The sequence below is a fragment of the Sus scrofa genome, chromosome 11 (assembly GCF_054392235.1).
Source record: "Sus scrofa isolate SSC_HxYL_T2T_F1_AM1 chromosome 11, Sscrofa_HxYL_maternal_Yorkshire_Landrace_v2.0, whole genome shotgun sequence".
In the NCBI taxonomy this organism is placed as follows: domain Eukaryota; kingdom Metazoa; phylum Chordata; class Mammalia; order Artiodactyla; family Suidae; genus Sus; species Sus scrofa.
In genome coordinates, this window is record NC_139393.1 from 71,341,287 (window position 1) to 71,359,169 (window position 17,883).

At 47.4% G+C, this 17,883-nt stretch overlaps 1 protein-coding gene and 1 long non-coding RNA gene across 4 annotated transcripts in view; one reads left to right on the top strand and one right to left on the bottom strand.

Annotated features, from left to right (window-relative positions):
- LOC100152536 (ATP binding cassette subfamily C member 4 (PEL blood group)) overlaps positions 1–16,262 on the bottom strand; it is a 223,180-nt gene extending 206,918 nt beyond the window's left edge. For all 3 annotated transcript variants that reach the window (XR_014819714.1, XM_084982092.1, XM_021065786.2), the window contains exon 1: positions 15,720–16,262. Coding sequence is in view for 1 of the 3 variants with exons in the window: in XM_021065786.2 (XP_020921445.2) it covers positions 15,720–15,793 (74 nt within the window). In the remaining 2 variants the exon portion in view is untranslated. The remainder of the gene's footprint in view (positions 1–15,719) is intronic.
- LOC146398675 (uncharacterized) lies at positions 7,651–14,677 on the top strand. The gene is made up of 2 exons (XR_014819715.1): positions 7,651–8,635; positions 9,752–14,677. It is a non-coding gene; the product is annotated as an uncharacterized LOC146398675 (long non-coding RNA).
- Positions 16,263–17,883: the final 1,621 nt, after the last annotated feature.

Genomic DNA, 17,883 nt, shown 5'->3' on the forward strand with positions numbered 1-17,883 from the left:
AATTTTACTATTAATCTGTTTTTGTATCAACTCTAGGTATGTTTTTCCCCCCTCTGGGTGGGAAGGCTGCTACACCAAGTCATTTCCTTCCAAAATAAAAGATGCAAGTGCAATGCATAGGATCATGGCCTGTCAGAAGACCTGGCTACAAAGAACACAAAATCTTTTCTCTACAATCAAGTCAAAAATCTGTCAGGAACCAGGGGACACTTCAGAAATAAAGATTGGGTGGGAACACTGACACCAGATTGCTAAGTCTAGGAAGGAAGCCCACACCTGTAGGGCATGCAATATGCTTTGGAGGTGCACTTCTTAAGAGATTTAAGAATCAAAGAGAATTTCTGCACAATCTAAGAAACAATGTAGTTTATAGAAGCCCCACCTGTTCTGTTCCTGGATCACACCAGCTCCTCAAACTCAATGTAACTCTCCCTCCCCTGCCTTCCAAGGACCTCCGCCACATTCAACCCTCAACCTCTGAAGCTCAGACAGCACCATCCCCCCCCACTTACTACATTGTACTGCTTTGGGCCCAGAGATGTTTTTACCTCTGTGCACCTCCCGTTTCCTTAGCTGGGGGCAAAGAAAGAGGCTACACTTGGCCAAACTTTTACAAATGTTATTTGGTAACATAGGAATCTGCATAATGTAGAAAAATATTCCTGAAAGTCTCAGCAGGTCCTGGAGTGGTCAGAGTGGCTGTGCTGGGAACTCTCTTGTGGCTCAGTGGGTTAAGGATCCAGGGTTGTCACGGCTGTGTCTCTGGTTGTAGCTTACAGCTATGGCTTGGGTTTGAACCCTGGCGCGGGGAACTTCAGCATGCCTCAGAGATAGACAAAAAAAAAAAAAAGAAAGAAAGAAAAAGAAAAACTGAGTGGCTGTGTCCACAGGAGGTGAGGCACTGCCTCCTACCGCAGAGGGAGGGGCGCGGAGGAGGAAGGGGCAGGGGAGGGGCAAGGCCTTCCCCTGTTGATCCTCAACCCCCGTCTTCAAAGATCACCAAACCTCACTGCATGTAGATGTTGGTGGAACCCAGTAGATGGGGCCGACCTTCTGAGGCGGGAGGAGGAGGAGCAGAGAGAGTTCCAGAGAACCCAGAGCACGGCAGGAGCTGGAGCCAGAAAGGGGCCTGAAGTGAGCACAGAAGCGGCCGGAAGCGGGGAGTGAGACGTCAGACCAAGCTCCCCGGGGCCCCAGGGGCCGAGGCGCGGCCCACTTCCTGCCCTGTGACCACCACCCTGGAGGCCAGGCCGGCCTCCCTGAGGTCTACACCCTCCACCAGGCTTGGCGCGGCGGGTCCTTCCACACACAGGGCGCCGCAGCCCTGCTCAGGCTCCCCCCTTCCTGCCTTGAAATTCTTGCCAGGAATTCAAGCTCAACACGTGAAAGGGAGGAAACCACACATGGCTTTGAACCAGACCGGCTGTCTGTGACCCTGGGCTAGTTCTCCTCAAATGGCCCGGGCTCCTCTGTCGCCAGATTCTCAGAGTTAAGACTTTCTAGGAGAATTAGCCTGAGGTGACTGGAAGTCAGAATGGCAAAGCCTGCCTCAGGTTCATCTGCAGTTTGCGGGTCAAGTTCAATCTAACCAACGTGACCCTGGCGCACCCCACCTACCCCCCGCCCTTGCCACAGGCCAACACCCAAGTTGAGCAGTAGCTGCTATTTACTCACTTGGTTCTGCCCTCACTAAAAAGGGCAGTTCCCAGAAATCAGAGACGAATTCCCTGCTCTGAGATGGTGTGTCTGCTGCCCTGCGGGATTCCTTCCTGCTGCACCTCGTCCTTCCTGGCAGGCTTTCTTAGAAAATGAGTCTCCCCCTTACAGGAAAGGAAGCCCTCCCGAAGATCTGTGGTGAGGCAGCCCTGCGCGATTTCCTTTAATAAGACTTCGATTTAGGAGTTCCCTTGGTGGCTCAGTGGCAACGAATCGAACTAGCATCCATGAGGATGTGGGTTCAATCCCTGGCCTTGCTCAGTGGGTTAAGGATCCGGCATTGCTGTGAGCTGTGGTGTAGGTCACAGACATGGCTCGGATCCTACATTGCTGTGGCTGTGGTGTAAACCGGCAGCTGCAGCTCCAATTGGATCCCTAGCCTGGGAACTTCCATATGCCACGCTGAGGCCCTAAAAAGCAAAAAAAAAAAAGACTTTGATTTACTTTGAGCGGCTCCTAGCAGAGATGACCAAAATCCACCCAAGAGAGGGAAGGTGGAGAGAGAGGGATCCTAATGTGGCTTACTCCTAGGGACTAATGTTCCCTTCAAAATATTTAAGGAAAAACTAGGACTATGTCATATTCTAAGGGGAAAGAAAAAAGAGGATTTTGAGCTTGCCTGACAAAAACAGAGCCATCTCTTTTTTTCAGCTCTTAATATCAGATACACTAAGGACTTGCATGGGGTTTTCCCAAAAGCAAAATAACTTGGTGAATTTGCATGTAGTGGAAAAGTTCAGGGGAGGAGTCTGAGTTACCTCATAGCCTCACAGAACCGTGGTGCTTACACTGGCCGGTCTCAAGCTAAAGACATTCCCATGTCTGGGGAACTAACAGCATCAATGAGTAATCTAATTTCTAGAGCAAAAAATTCTAGAACATTAAATGCCTGGCCCTGGCCCGCCTGGCCGGGGCGGAATGCGCTCTCCTTCCAGGCAGAGCACCCTGCAGGGTTTATGAAGATTGGCTCTGTGTATGAAGAGTTTGGGGGACCATACCTAAATTCAACTGAAAAAATATGTGGGGGCAGGTCTATGTTGAGCAGACAGAGTAGAGGGTAAGGCCGTGAGGAATCCTTGCTGCGTCCAGTCCAACGGGATGAACTACCACAATACAAAGCGGCTCTGATCAATGACCAGTGGCATTGACTCTGACCAAGAAGTCCATGGGACACGTGGGGTGTTCCATGTGCTCAGGCTACCACAACAAAGTGACAAAGACAGGGTGAGGGAGACAACAGAAAGTTATTCTCTCACAGCTTTGCAGGCTAGAGTCCAAGACCAAGCACTGGTGCCATTAAGGGGAGAAAGGGACGCTCCCAGAAGTTGACTTGGGCCGTGCTGGTCACGCTGCTCTGCTGTGACACCGCTTTCGCTGAGAATTCCGGCAGATGTTGAATTGCCAACATTAGAATCCGGATCCTGCATTGCTGTGGCTGTGGTGTAGACCGGCAGCTGCAGCTCCAATTGGACCTCTAGCCTGGGAACTTCCATATGCCACCTGTGGTCCTAAAAAGCAAAAAAAAAAAAAAAAAAAAAGACTTGGCAATTAGAATGGCCAAGGTGCTTCCACAGACAGCAGCTCAGTTCTGAGTATAAATTCCATTCCTTTTGTTGCTTTTTTAATAGATCTTAATTTCTGTGGGGCAGTTACTAAGGGGTCACTTCTGGTTCATCAGAGATGGATATTATCTGCACCCCTTCCCACATTACTGCCCTGCTGCCTGGCCCTGCTGGATTGGAGGCGGGGGAGAAAAACAGTGTACAGAACTTTTTTCATTTATTGTACTAAACCTAAAATCTAATTCTTGGAACACATTGTGAGTAGGTTTTATTTTCCCAACTTCTCAAAGAGGATACCAAAGCCGAGAGTGGTTACATGTCTTGCATGAGGTCACACAACACATAAAACCCTGGCCTAGGACCCAGGCCCCCTGGTTCCAATCCGACACTCTCTCCTTATACTCAGCTTGCCTCTATCTAAGGCAGAGGTATCAGCAATTCCAAATTTTAAAAAACCATCACTGAATAAGCCTACTAAGGGCAAGATGCTCAACTAGGCACTGAGGGCTGTAAGGTTTCTGCCCCCGAAAAGCTAACAATGGTTTTCTTAGTTTTATTTTTGTTGTTTGTTTTTTCTTTTTTGGCCACCCCACGATACTTGGAGTTGCTGGGCCAGAATTAGATCTGAGCTGCAGAACCAAAGCTGGAGCAACAGCAGATCCTTTAATCCACTGTGCCAGGCCAGGGATTGAACCTGCCTCCTTGGCACTGCAGAGACACTGCTGATCCCGTTGTGCCACAGCAGAAACTCCATAGTTTTTTTAAAAGTCACAAATGAATAAAGACTTAAAAAAACACTTGATCAGGGAGTTCCTGTTGTGGCTCAGTGGTAATGAAACCAACTAGTATCCATGAGGATTCTGGTTCAATCCCTGGCCTTGCTCAATGGGTTAAAGATCCAGCGTTGCTGTGTGCTGTGGTGTAGGTTGGAAGCTGCAGCTCCAATTCAACTCCTAGCCTGGGAACTTCCATATGCCACAGACGTGGCCTTAAAAAGAAAAAAAAACCTTGATCATTTAAAACAATGAAAAGATATGATAAAAGACTGAATTTTGTGGCGTTCCCGTCGTGGCTCAGTGGTTAATAAATCCGAATAGGAACCATGAGGTTGCGGGTTCAATCCCTGGCCTCACTCACTGGGTTAAGGATCTGGCATCGCCATGAGATGTGGCGTAGGCCGGCGGCTACAGCTGACTGGACCCCTAGTCTGGAAACCTTCATAAGCCACGGATGCGGCCCTAGAAAAGACCAAAAAAAAAAAAAAAAAAAAAGACTGAATTTTGCAATTTATTTACTGTCTGCATTTATTAAGGGCCTAACACGCAGCAGGCACTTACACATACTCTATCGGTTAACATCTATTAAAAAGGCTCTATTAACAATCAGAACTCATATAAATGCCACACTTGGATTCTACAACACTGAGATCTCAACGCCTCCGGCCAAGGCTAAAGTTTTAGGTCAACAATAAATCTCCCTTCTGTATAAAATAAGACAGACACCTTGCATACTATCTTGAGAGAGAAAGCAAGCACACACTGCCTAGGTGGGGAAGGGTCTCTTCAACAGAAGTGAAAAGTAGTAGCCAACTGGGTTTATCACATAATCTCAGTCACATTCTGACCAACAAAACACACCACGAAGGGTCTGCAAATAAAGCAATTTATTAGGTGAGCAATTTTATGCTCACCAGCTTCCAGGTGACAAGTGTCAGATTTCCGCTCAATTACCCTTATAAACACAATCCATCCAGGCATTCTGGTCTGCCCAGCGGGACGAAATAAACACTGCGACATAGAGGCCAAAGCTCATGCTCTGGATTTTGTCACCCTGACTCAGCTCTGAGCTCCACGGTGTCCTACTTTGGCAAAATGAGGACAAAACCAGGTCCGACACGGGTTCACTATGAGGATCCAAGGACTAGGTATATCTAAGATTCCCCCACAACAGCAAGCCTCCTTCCTCCCCAGTACGCTGCTGAGTTCCCAGAGGGATAAACAAGCCCTCCTGGGCCAGTTGTTCTCATGCTTTGAGAGGAACTTCAAAAGGAGGTACAGATGAGGGCAGATCAGAACCCCTGGCCAGAACAACAAAAATTTGTAAAAAAGGGTTTGACCTTTAGAAACTGTTACTCATTGGTTCTTGGCCTTTGCTGTCTACCAGACACAGAGAAACTTTTAAAACTATGAACGTCTGGGTTCCATGCTCAGAAATGATTCAAATTTTATGTCTGTCCAGAAGATTCAATCAACATTGAGGGCTGAGAAACTGCTGTGTATTCATTCACTAGTAAGAACTTAGACAAAACAGAAGTTCCCGTTGTGGTGCAGTGAAAACGAATCCGACCAGGATCCATGCAGATGTGGGTTCGATCCATGGCCTCGCTCAGTGGGTTAAGGATCCGGCATTGCCATGAGCTGCGGTGTAGGATCACAGACGCGGCTTGGATCTGGCGTTGCTGTGGTTGTGGTGTAGGCCGGCAGCTGTAGCTCTGATTAGACGCCTAGCCTGGAAACCTTCATATGCCACCGGTGCGGCCCTGAAAAGAGAAAAGACAAAAAAAAAAAAAAAAGAACTTAGACAAAATAAAGCTAGAAAGCTTAATACAAAAATACATATATAATACAAATAATTCTAACAATAAAAGATATAATATATGCCAACAATTGTTTGAAGAAGGCCACTTCCAAGTGTATATTTAGGAAAGACAGCACCAAGAACCAGCCTGCATTCGTTAAGAGGAAATTATGTCACGCTAACCTCAAGTTTCCTCTTTGTAGGGATTCAGAACTACTGCCCAGTAGTTAAGATGCCTCTGAACGCCTGACCTCTCCTGATACCTGTGGCCAAGTTCATCCACTGGCCAAGGTGTCCAGGAGCAGATTGGCCACAACCTGGAAGAGTTCCAGGACCAAGACTACAAAAGTTTTCAACGAATTTTCTACAGGCAACAGTGAGATATGGAACTTTGACACCAACAAAACAAACTTAAAAAGGAGCAGTCTGTATGGGGATAAACTGTGAGGTGAGGTGAGTTGACCATGGATCCAACACTTCTCCACTGGATGACTGCCGATGAGGCCCATGTTTTACCTCCAGCTCAGACGCCTCTGAGCCCCCGTGACACATGATTAATTGCCTGCTCAACCTCTCCCATGTGTAGCCGCATCTCAATCCTAACTCAGGGAAGACCAAACTCCTGGTATGCTCCAACCCGTTCCTCTTCCAGGAATGAGCATTTCATTTCTTCACAGGCACTCAGGCCACATCCACAAAGACAACCTTGATGTCTCTTCCTCAAGTTCCACCATCTACCTAGGACCAAAGCCACCAGCCACCCAGCCCACCTCCCCAGCTCCACCTTTAAATAAGCTGTTCTTTGAATCCAGATACTCACCACTACCACCCTGGTCAAAGCCACTGTCATCTCTGGCCTGAACTCCTGTGACATCTCCTGCTGATCTCGGCATTTCTGCCCATGACTTTCTTCAGTCTATATCCAGTACATCTATCAGAGTGCTCTTACTAAATTCGGAGTGGACCGTGTCCTACCTCTTCTCAAAACTTTCCAGTGCCCCCCCCATTCACACCAATGGAAGTGAAGGAAAGAAGCCCAAGTCCTCCAATGGCCAATGGAGTCCCCAACATCCTACACCTGTCCTTCCCCCTGAATGCGCATGACTCAATCCTCACCTCCTTCAGGCCATCACTCGAGTGTGTTATCTTCTCTGCGAAGCTCTCCCTGGCCCCCATAAAACTGACACACACACACCCCTAACACACAGACATGCAGTCTCCCTCTTAACCTTGTTCCCATTTTCAGCACTTACAACTATCGAACACACTATATATTACTTGTTTATCTTATTTAAAATCCGATGGAGTTCCCATTGTGGCTCAGCAGTAACAAACCTGACTAGGATCCATGAGGACTTGAGCTCAATCCCTGGCCTTGCTCAAAGGGTTAAGGATCTGGCATTGCTGTGAGCTGTGATGTAGGTCTCAGACATGGTTTGGATCCTGCATGGCTGTGGGCATAGGCAAGAGGCTACAGCTCCAATTTGCCCCCTAGCCTGGGAACTTCCACATGCCTCAGGTGCAGCCCTAAAAAGACCCCAAAAAATTAAAAAAATAAAATAAATAAATGGGGTTAAGGATATGGTGTTGTCACTGCTGTGGCCCAGGGTTTTCCTTGGCCCAGGAACTTCCTAGGACTTGGTTTTTTTTTTCCCCAGCAGCTAGCAGTATTTACAGAATGAATAATCATGCCTGCCTCCCCCACTAGATGGTGTGAGCTCTTTGAGAAGAGAAATGTTCTTTTATTTTATGGATTTGAACCTGGCAACAAAGAAGGCACTCAGAAGTTTGCTGATTTTTTTTTTTTTTTTTTGTCTTTTTAGGGCTGCACCCACGGGATATGCAAGTTCCCAGGCTAGAGGTCAAATTGGAGCGACAGCTGCCAGCCTGCACCACAGCCACAGCAACACCAGATCCTTAACCCACTAAGTGAGGCCAGGAATCAAACCTCATGAATACTAGTTGTGTTCATTACAGCTGAAACACAACAGGAACTCCTGAATGAATACTTTAAGCCATAGAGAATCGGTACCAAATCAGAACCTTTGATCTTTCACCATGCTCAAATAGAAACGGACTTGGAAGGCTTAGAAAGACCTGAGAAGTGGTTCCCAAACTTTAACATTTGAATCACCCAGGAAGCATGTCTAAAAATTCCGATTTCAGGATGCTACCTCCTCCCTGACCCTACCCCAACCCCAAGAGAGTACAGTCTTATGAGTAAGGAATGAGACTCAGAAATTCACCTTTTTCACCTATCTGGGAAATAAACCATGGCACTTTCCAAACGAAAATACTAGTGTACAACTAACTAAAAAGAGGAAGGTGGCATGGCTATCTTTTGATGTTTATCCACTGCTTACTGTTTTCCAGACACTATGCTAAATGTTTCACCAGTGTTGGGTTCATTTAATGCTCTCACATTCAGGAAAGAATTGCTGAATGAACGAATGACTCCAAGGGTGTATCTGAAGCTGAATGAGTGGGATTCAATGTCAGCAGATGAGCTGAAGACGTCAAGGGAAACTGACAAGTTGATGCCTTAAGAACTGAATGGAGGAGCTCCTGCTATAGCCCAGTGGGATCGGCAGTGTCTCTGGAGGGCGCTGGTACACAGGTTCAATCCAAGGCCCAGCACAGTGGGCTAAGGATCTGGAGCTGCTGTTGGATCTGATCCCTGGCCCAGGAACTCCATATGCCGCAGGACAACCTAAAAAGAAAAAAGAGGAGTTCCCTTCATAGTTCAGTGTTTTACAAATCCGACTAGTATCCATGAGGATGTGGGTTCAATCCGTGGCCTCGCTCAATGGGTTAAGGATCCAGCGTTGCTGGGAGCTGTGGTGTAGGTTGCAGACGTGGCTTGGATCCTGTGTTGCCGTGGCTGTGGCTGTGGCTGGCAGGTGCAGCTCTGATTCAACCCCTAGTCTGGGAACCTCCGTATGCCAGGGGTGTGGCCCTAAAAAGCAAAAAAAAAAAAAGGAAAGAAAGAATCGAATAGATAAGGATGCCAGCAACCCACAACCCACAGCAACATAGAAGCAGCATAATAAAGAGAAGGTAGGAAAATGTGCTCCAGACATATGTAGGTAAAACGTGTTATCAGTCACTCATCTGACTTTTAAATGTCTGCTAGAGTCAGCATATTCATTTATTACTCACTCAACCCGTGGGAACTGAAGCCAGGCAGACAGGAGCACTGCCAGGCTCCGGGTGTGCTGAGGATGAGGGTGGAGTCCCAGCAGGGGCACTCAGAGCCCCCAGCTCTGGGGCTCCTCCCAGACCTGGATTTCCTCATATGTCAAATGAGTATTGTCACAGGCCACCTGCCTCCAAGGAATGTTTGAGGTTTAAATGAGACATTAAATGTAAAAACAAGAGTTCCTGTGTGGCTCAGAGGGTTATGAACCCAACTAGTAACTATGAGACTGCAGATTCGATCCCTGGCCTTGCTCAGTGGGTTAAGGATCTAGTATTGCCTGTGTTGCCACAAGCTGCAGTGTAGGTCACAGATATGGCTTGGATCTAGCTTTGTTGTGGCTATGCCACCGGCTATGGCTCCATCCAACCCCTACCCTGGGAACCTCCATATACCACAGGTGTGGCCCTAAAAGGCAAAGAAAAACACACATACCCACACAACCTGAGGCCTTACCTCTGGACTGGGTGAGTTGCAACAGGATCGATCATCTCCAGCCTCCCAATTTTTTTTTTAGGGCCACAGGTAAGGCATGTTTAAGTTCCCAGCCTAGGGGTCAAATTGCAGCTGGAGCTACTGGCCTACCCCACAGACAGCCTACACCACAGCTCACAGCAACGCTGGATCCTTAACCTACTGAGTGGGGCCAGGGATCGTATCCACATCCTCACGGATGCTAGTCAACTTTGTTTCCACTGAGCCACAATGGGAACTCCCAGTTTCCCAATTTTAATTTTAATCTGCAGGGCTGAAGACCTGAGTCCATCTGATTCTGCAGCGCATTTATTCCCACTGCATACAGCTACCCACTTTTGCCTCATAGCGGACACAAAAACACAGAAAAGTGCCCACAGGGGCTTATCTCATGGGACACAGTTCCCTGGCCCCCTTACAGCTACAGGTGGAGATTTACGATGAAGGTGCTCCGTGTCCCACAGAGCAGACACAGCCCTGGGAGGTGTGAAAAAATTGACAGAGGAGCTCCCGCCATGGTGCAACACAATCAGCAGTGTCTCGGGAGCACTGAGATGCAGGTTCTATCCCCAAGGGTTTAGGATCTGGGGTTGCTGCAGCTGCAGCTTGGGTTGAGGCTGAGGCTCAGATCCGAACCCTAGCCTGGGGACTCCATAGGCCAAGAAGTGGCCAAAAAAAAAAAAATTAACAGAAGATGAATTAAATAGTTGAGCAAACAGAGCGGGGAGCTCTCAGGGCCTGCAACAATAGCAGAGGCCATCCAAAAGAAGGTAAGTCTCCTCTTTCATGGCAAGGACTCAGTGAAAACCCATGGGCTCTCCCAACTTTCTTTCTCTTTGTTTTTTATAATTTTTTTCCATTATAGCTGGTTTACAGTGTTCTGTCAATTTTCTACTATGCAGCAAGGTGATCCGGTCACACATACATGTATACATTCTCATCATACATTATCATGCTCTTCATCATAAGTGACTAGACATAGTTCCCAGTGCTACACAGCAGGATCTCATTGCTTATCCATTCCAAAGGCAATAGTCTGCATCTATTAATCCCAAATTCCCAGTCCACCCCACTCCCTCTCCCTCCCCCTTGGCAACCACAAGTCTGTTCTCCAAGTCCATGACTTTGTTTTCCGTGGAAAGTTTCTTTGTGCCCTATATTAGATTCCAGATGTAAGTGATATCACATGGTATTTCTTTCTCGTTCTGACTTACTTCACTCAGCATGAGAGTCTCTAGCTCCATCCATGTTGCTGTAAATGGCATTATTTATTTTGTTCTTTTGTATGGCTGAGCCAACATTCTCTTCATCTCCATAAAAGTGCTCTCCTTCCTTGCCCTTTGGGGTCTTGCACCTGCCTCACCATGGTTGCAATTCTCTGCTGATACCAAATAAATCCATCTCTTCGAGAGAAATATCTAACAGTCTATGTGTTTCAGGTCAACAAAGGGAAAGGAGTCAACCTGTTGAGAGACCCCTGGAAAACTCTGAAAGGCAAATTATCCACTAGACACATCTGAAAGGACACTAGTTGAAACCTCTCAGGCTGACCAGATGCAGGACTATGAAGACCCCCAAATCAAGAATAAACCTCAGGAGATAAACTTAAATTGGTTACGCTATTTATTTCACTGTAAAGACTTAGTAGTAAATTTTAGTGTATCTTTAGGGTGTTCGTTCACCTTGCTGGGGCTGTCGTTACTGTAATAAAATTACCCAAAGTAATCAAACTAAATGCTTAAGAAAGGGGAGCAGGCCCAGGCCACAGAAAAGGCCCTGGAGAGCCCACGCAGCCTCCTTCTACAAAATTTGGATTTCTGAACAAGATTAATACAAGTGGTATTCTGAACGTGCAAAGAATCCTAGCTTGAAATTAAATATTCCTACGCATTCACGATTGAGAGTTACTGAGGTCCTACCATGAGCAACCTCTAAACCATCTCAGCACTCGGTCAGTTCTCATCCCCTCATGTCCTCTGCTTCTCTAACAAGAGTCTCCAGAATCTGTCTTGACACCAGTGGCAGTTTCCACAATAGCACTCCCTTTGCAAGGTGACAGTTCACTGACTGAGACACGGCCAGCACAAGGGAGCCAAGATTTAACTACTCCCCATGGGACAAATGCATCTGGTCCCTGGCTCAACTTTCACCTCTGGGGACAGGTCCTCTCCTAACCCCCAACCTGCTGCCTCTGGGACAAGCCTGGGAGAGAAATGCAGAGCTCACCCCAGAGGCCTGCTGTGCAGGACAGGAGGGATATCGCAGGGAGCGTCCCAGCAGACTGGACATCCCAGTGCCCAGCTGGACACAGCACAGAAACCGTGCCACTGATTTCCCATGATGGGAAGGAGGAAGAATTATTCAATAAATTGGGAAAATAGGCTGTTTTGGAAAAAATGAGATCTATCTTATATCAAACAGTAAAAGAAATTCTATCTGCCTTTACTAACAGAAATTATATGAGAAGAGTTAAAATAAAATGCTCACAGAGTTCTAGACGATGCTAGGATTTTATGAAACTGACATGCTACCTACTGCGTTAACAAGGCAACAGTGATACTGGGATTTTAAAAAGACATTATTTCAAAAGCAACAGGAGAGAAAAGGCGTGATATAATTAATGATATAATTAGAAACCTCTAAACTAAATTAAGAGACAAATGAAAATCTGGTAAAATATTATAAGCACTCTTACAAGTTATTTCAAAAATACAAAAGCCTCATAGGGGAATTCCCTGGTGGCTCAGCAGGTTAAGGATCTGTCAGTGTCCCTGCTGCAGACTGGGTTCAATCCCTAGCACAGGAACTTCCCCATGCTGTGGGTGTGGCCAAAAAGGGGGGAAAAAATGCCTCATAGAAAAAAAAAATCACTTAGTACATGATTCAAGAAAATACAAATAAATGGTCAACTGACACACACAAAAAAAGATTAAAAAAGGTTCCATCACTCCAAATCAAATTTAAACTAAACTTGTTTGTCATTATTTTTAGCTTTTACACCTAGAAAAATATATATATAATTCAGATATTCAAACTTGATAGTGAAATAAGCCCATAGCTATTAAGAGGGCAAACTGGTCTGAATCTTATATAAAACAATTTAGCCTTTCACCAGTTATTCTACTACTTCTGGGACTATAGAAAAACATGCATCAAAATACATGCTCCTGGATATGCATTACATCGTAATTAGAAATAAACCATTAACTCAAAATGAAAGACTGAAAAAAATACAAGTGAACACTGAGTTTTAAAAATTAAATGTTGGGAGTTCCCGCTGTGGCTCAGTGGTTAATGAATCCGACTAGGAACCATGAGGTTGCGGGTTCGGTCCCTGCCCTTGTTCAGTGGGTTAAGGATCCGGGGTTGCCGCAAGCTGTGGTGTAGGTTGCAGCCACGGCTCGGATCCTGCGTTGCTATGGCTCTGGTGTAGGCCAGCAACTACAGCTCCGATTAGACCCCTAGCCTGGGAACCTCCATATGCCCCGGGAGCGGCCCTAGAAAATGCAAAAAGATCAAAAAAAAAAAAAAAAAAATTTAAAGGCTAACTATAGAAAATTTCAAAGCGTTCAGGATCCAAAGTTATTTCATTTTATAGAAAAGATGTGTACATACATGCAGGTGTTCATAAGGATTTCTAGAGGAAAGACCAAAACAACCAAAATATCAACCAAGTGCACTTGGCTAAGAAATCCTTATTTCTTTCTTGTAAAGCTTTAAACTTCTTTAAAAAAAAGAAATATATATTCTCCTCTAAAATTCACAATAATTACCAGTAGCCATAATGTATGACTCCCCTTAGCCCTTAAGTGCCAACTATTATGAAAACAAATGACATTTAAGAAAAAATGCTAATACCCAATAAGAAGCTGGAACACCATTTGGCATTTCACCAGTTCCAATTATCTTACTTTGGGGAATATAAAAAAAAGGGGGAAGATATAGTAAAATACACAGTCGTGGATATGGATCATATCATAATTAGAAATAGTGGATATGGATCATATCATAATTAGAAATAAACAGTGTTAAAAATGAAAGATTGCATAAATTACCATTAAATACCCGGTTTTAAACATAAATAAACACTAACCATAAAAAATTAAGGATTCAAGATTCAAAACTATTTAGTTTTATAGAAACGATGTGTGAGCAGAAGAGTGCATAAAGATTTCTAGGGAAAAGACTGAAAAACAACCAAAATAGCATCAAATGTACTTGGCTAACAGAAATAAATCCTTGGGGAGTTCCTGTTGCAGCTCAGTGGTAGCGAAACCGACTAGTATCCATGAGGACCTGGGCTTGATCCCTGGCCTTGCTCAGTGGGATAAGGATCTAGCATGGCCAGGAGCTGTGGTGTAGGTCGCAGATGCGGCTCGGACCTGGGGTTGCTGTGGCTGTGTAGGTCGCTGACACAGCTTGGATCCCATGTTGCTGTGGCTGCGGTGTAGGCTGGCAGCTGCAGCTGCAAGTCAACCCCCTAGTCTGGGAACCTCCATAGGCCGAGAATGCGGCCCTTAAAAAAAAAATTGCTCCTGCTGCTGCAGTAGGAAAACTGGACACAGGTGCCTAACAAAATCAGACAAGTCCTCACCTATCCCATTTACAGACACATACATTTTGAAAATCCACAAACAGAAGATGCTCTGAGAATTCCTTGCCCTGCCAGAAGTTACAGTAACCACACCCATAAGCCTAGGCTCTACTTTACTCAAGGGCCACCAAATGGCCAAGAGATGTAGCTACACACACTGAATACACCTCCAGCAAAACAAGCTTCCAACCCTTGGGGACCCTCTGCTAGGCCGGCCCATTAAAAAGGAAATTATCAGAGTATGGATTAGGGGCCAGAAACAAAAGATCTCATAATGACCCAAGTGTGATTAAAGGCCAAAGGTTCAGGCCCACCTAGTTAAGTAGTCCTAGCTACTAGATAAAAACTTTTAGTTAAAGCTTCACCAGAGTTCAGTAGCGGCTCAGCGATTAACATCCAAGAGGTTGCTGGTTCAATCCCTGGCCTTGCTCAGTGGGTTACGGATCTGGCATTGCGGTGAGCTGTGGTGTAGGTCGAAGAAACAGCTCAGATCCCGAATTGCTGTGGCTCTGGCATAGGCCTGAGGCTACAGCTTCTACTGGACCCCTAGCCTGGGAACCTCCATGTGCCGCAGGTGCGACCCTAAAAAAAAGGAAAAGAACTTCACCTCTGTAAGCTGTTTTTCATCAGGGTTTGCTCCCAGCTCAGGACGCTTCAGTGGATTTAGGACCAAATGATTCCTGGGCCGGACCATCAGCACTGTCAGACCATGCACTGCTTCTCTGAAGGCTAGAGACCTGGATAAGACCCCACAGGCCTCAGGGACCCCATCCCCAGAGTGGTCCTCAAAAGGGGAAGTAGAAATATTTGCAATAGGAAAGAGGCTAGCCAAGTTCATTCTCCAGTGCTGGCTGTGCCTCCGGGGCCAAAGCAAAACGTGCCCAAGAGCAGTGTGCCCCAGTAATTAAAAAATAGTGTAGTTTTTTCACCCACATGTAATTTGCCACAACTAGGTACCAAGATAGTGAGAGACGCACACGGAGAGGGAGGGAGCGAGACACAGTCACAAAAACACAGACAGAGGGAGCTCAGTGCAGTTTGGTACGCAGCTGTCATCTAAGAATACAGAAAAAGGTGGGGACATTGGAAGATGGCAACTGGTCCAGGGCACTAAATAGATAAAGGAAGCTGTTCATAAGATGCTTGCTTAGGGGGGAAAGGGTGCAGCTTTAGCTCAGAACTTCGAACTCCTTAGCAATACTGGGGAAGCCGGCTACACAGAGTAGGGAGTGGAGAGGGGGCGCAGCGCGTTCTCCTGCTGGGTGTAGATTCCCACTGGGCAGCCCAGGTTCTCCGCCTCTCCCCCTCCTGCTCCAGCTGCTCCCCCTGCTCCTCCTCCTACGGGCTGGCGGGGCAGAGAGAGGAAAGGCAGGGACACCCGGCGGCCCCGCCACCAGGGCCTCCTCCCCCGCCCTGCTCCTCCGCCCCCGCGCGCCCAGGCTCAGGTGGGGACCACGCGACCCGCGTGGGGCCGCCCCATTGTCGGCGGGAAGCCGGGCGGCCTGGGCACCGGCGGGAAGCTCTTGCTCGCCCCAACCCTCTATTCCCGAAAGGCGCCGGCGCGGCGGCGGCGGTGTCACAGCTCAGGCGGGGCGCTCACCAGAACAACACGCGCGAGCAGACGTTCGCGTCCCGAAGCGGGTTGGGCTTCACCTCCGGGTACACCGGCAGCATCCTGACGGCCAAGACGGGTGCGGGCCGGGGTCGCACAGCTCCCGCGGCGGTGCCGCTCACGCTGCTCCCGGAAGGGTCGGCGGAGATGCTGGACCTCTGGCTGGCGCGGGGGTCCGCCTGCAGGAGCCCAAGAATCACTCGCTTCCGGGAGTGGAACGCCTGCGGCCCGCCTCCCAGGCCGCGCCGCCTCCCGGGTCCGCCTCGGGGCCGCCAGCTACGCGCCGCTGCAGGATCTGCCGGGAGCCGGGTGCAGCGGACGCGTGCGAGCGGCGAGACAAAGGGGTGACTCGGCTGCCGCCGTCCGCAGCTTGGTGAAGGGGCGAAGCGAGGCCGAAGGTGCCGTTGGATGGAAGCGGGTAGACCTACCACGCGACACAGTCTGTCTCCGAGCAGAGACACCCACGTGCTCGCACCTGGCTGCAAGCTCAGCCTCAGTTCTTGCTCCCAGCCCAGGCACCCACCCAGAAGAGGTGGAGAGGGAGAGGCGTGGCATTTGCCCGCCCCTGCAGTTCAGAAACGCCCCCTCGGCTGCAGCTTTCCGAAGACCCAGAGAAGGCCGGCTGTAGGCATTAGCAGTCCGCCCTCTGGGCACCCTGCCCTCCTCACGACCAAACTAGGGTGCTATGGGAGGTTCTCCATCCTGCGGCTAAACATTTGACCTGGGACAACGGCTGGATTTAGCACAGATGTGTTTGTAACGCTGCAAGACCTAAAGATATGTAACAGAGAATTAGAAGAACTCAAAAAATTTTGGAAGACGAATGCACGCTTCCAAAGGGCTTTTGAGATCTCACATTACTGCATGGTGCGGGGCGGGGGGGAACCTCTGTAAGCTTTTTGCTGCCCTCTTAGATTGGGAAAGGGGAATATGGCGAGAGACTGCCTTATGATTTCTTTCATCATGTGCTCAAAACCTAGTGGAATAACAGTGGTACATTTTATAAAACACCGGTTATAGGCACTTCTGGGGACCTGACTGCACTTTTCACTCTAACGATGCCCTAATAAAGAAGGTATTACTATCCCTGTTTTACAGATGAGAAAGATAAGGCTCAAGGACAGAACTTGTCCAAGGATTGAAAATCAATAAACAGGAGTTCCTGCTGTGGCACAAGGGTATGGGAGATGTCTCTGTGGCATGTGGACACAGGGTTCATCCCTCCCCTGGCACAGTGGGTTAACGGATCTGGCCACCCAGCTGCAGCTCAGATCTGACCCCTGGCCCAGGAACTCCATATGTTTCGGCCTGGCCAAATAAAAATAAAATAAAATAAAATCAGTAAATAATGAATTCTGATTTGGACCAAGTGAAAGTCCAGCATGGTCTCAACCGGTAGGTGGACAGTGTGCATGAAAAGTGCCTAGAATATGCTGTTTGGATGAACGAATGACTGCAGGTCTGAATGAACCAAATCTTGGGCATCTTCTCTTCCCTTCCACTCTAAATGAAGAAAGCTCAAAGTTCTTTGTGTTTACAATGATAACATCTTTTTTATTCTTTTGAGTATTTCAATGTACCTTGACTAAAATACTGTTATTATTACTTTTTTTGCTGTACCCGGTAGCATGTAGAAATTTCCAGTTGGGAGTTCCCCTCGTGGCGCAGTGGTTAACGAATCCGACTAGGAACCATGAGGTTGTGGGTTCGATCCCTGCCCTTGCTCAGTGGGGTAACGATCCGGCGTTGCCGTGAGCTGTGGTGTAGGTTGCAGACGCGGCTCAGATCCCGCGTTGCTGTGGCTCTGGCGTAGGCCAGCAACTACAGCTCCGATTCAACCCCTAGCCTGGGAACCTCCATATGCCGCGGGAGCGGCCCAAGAAATAGCAACAATAACAACAACAACAACAAAAAAGACCAAAAAAAAAAAAAAAAAAAAAAAGAAATTTCCAGTTGGGGACCAAACCTGCACCGTAACAGTGACCTGATCCACGGCACTGACATTGTGAGGATCCTTAACCCACAGAGACATGTGGAAACTCTTAAAATAGTGTTATTAATAATGGCTTTTTTCATCGAGAACTATGTCTAGATACTCATGTTGCAACAGAAGAAAGGGTGGGGGAAAAACTGTAGTTGCAATGTATACATG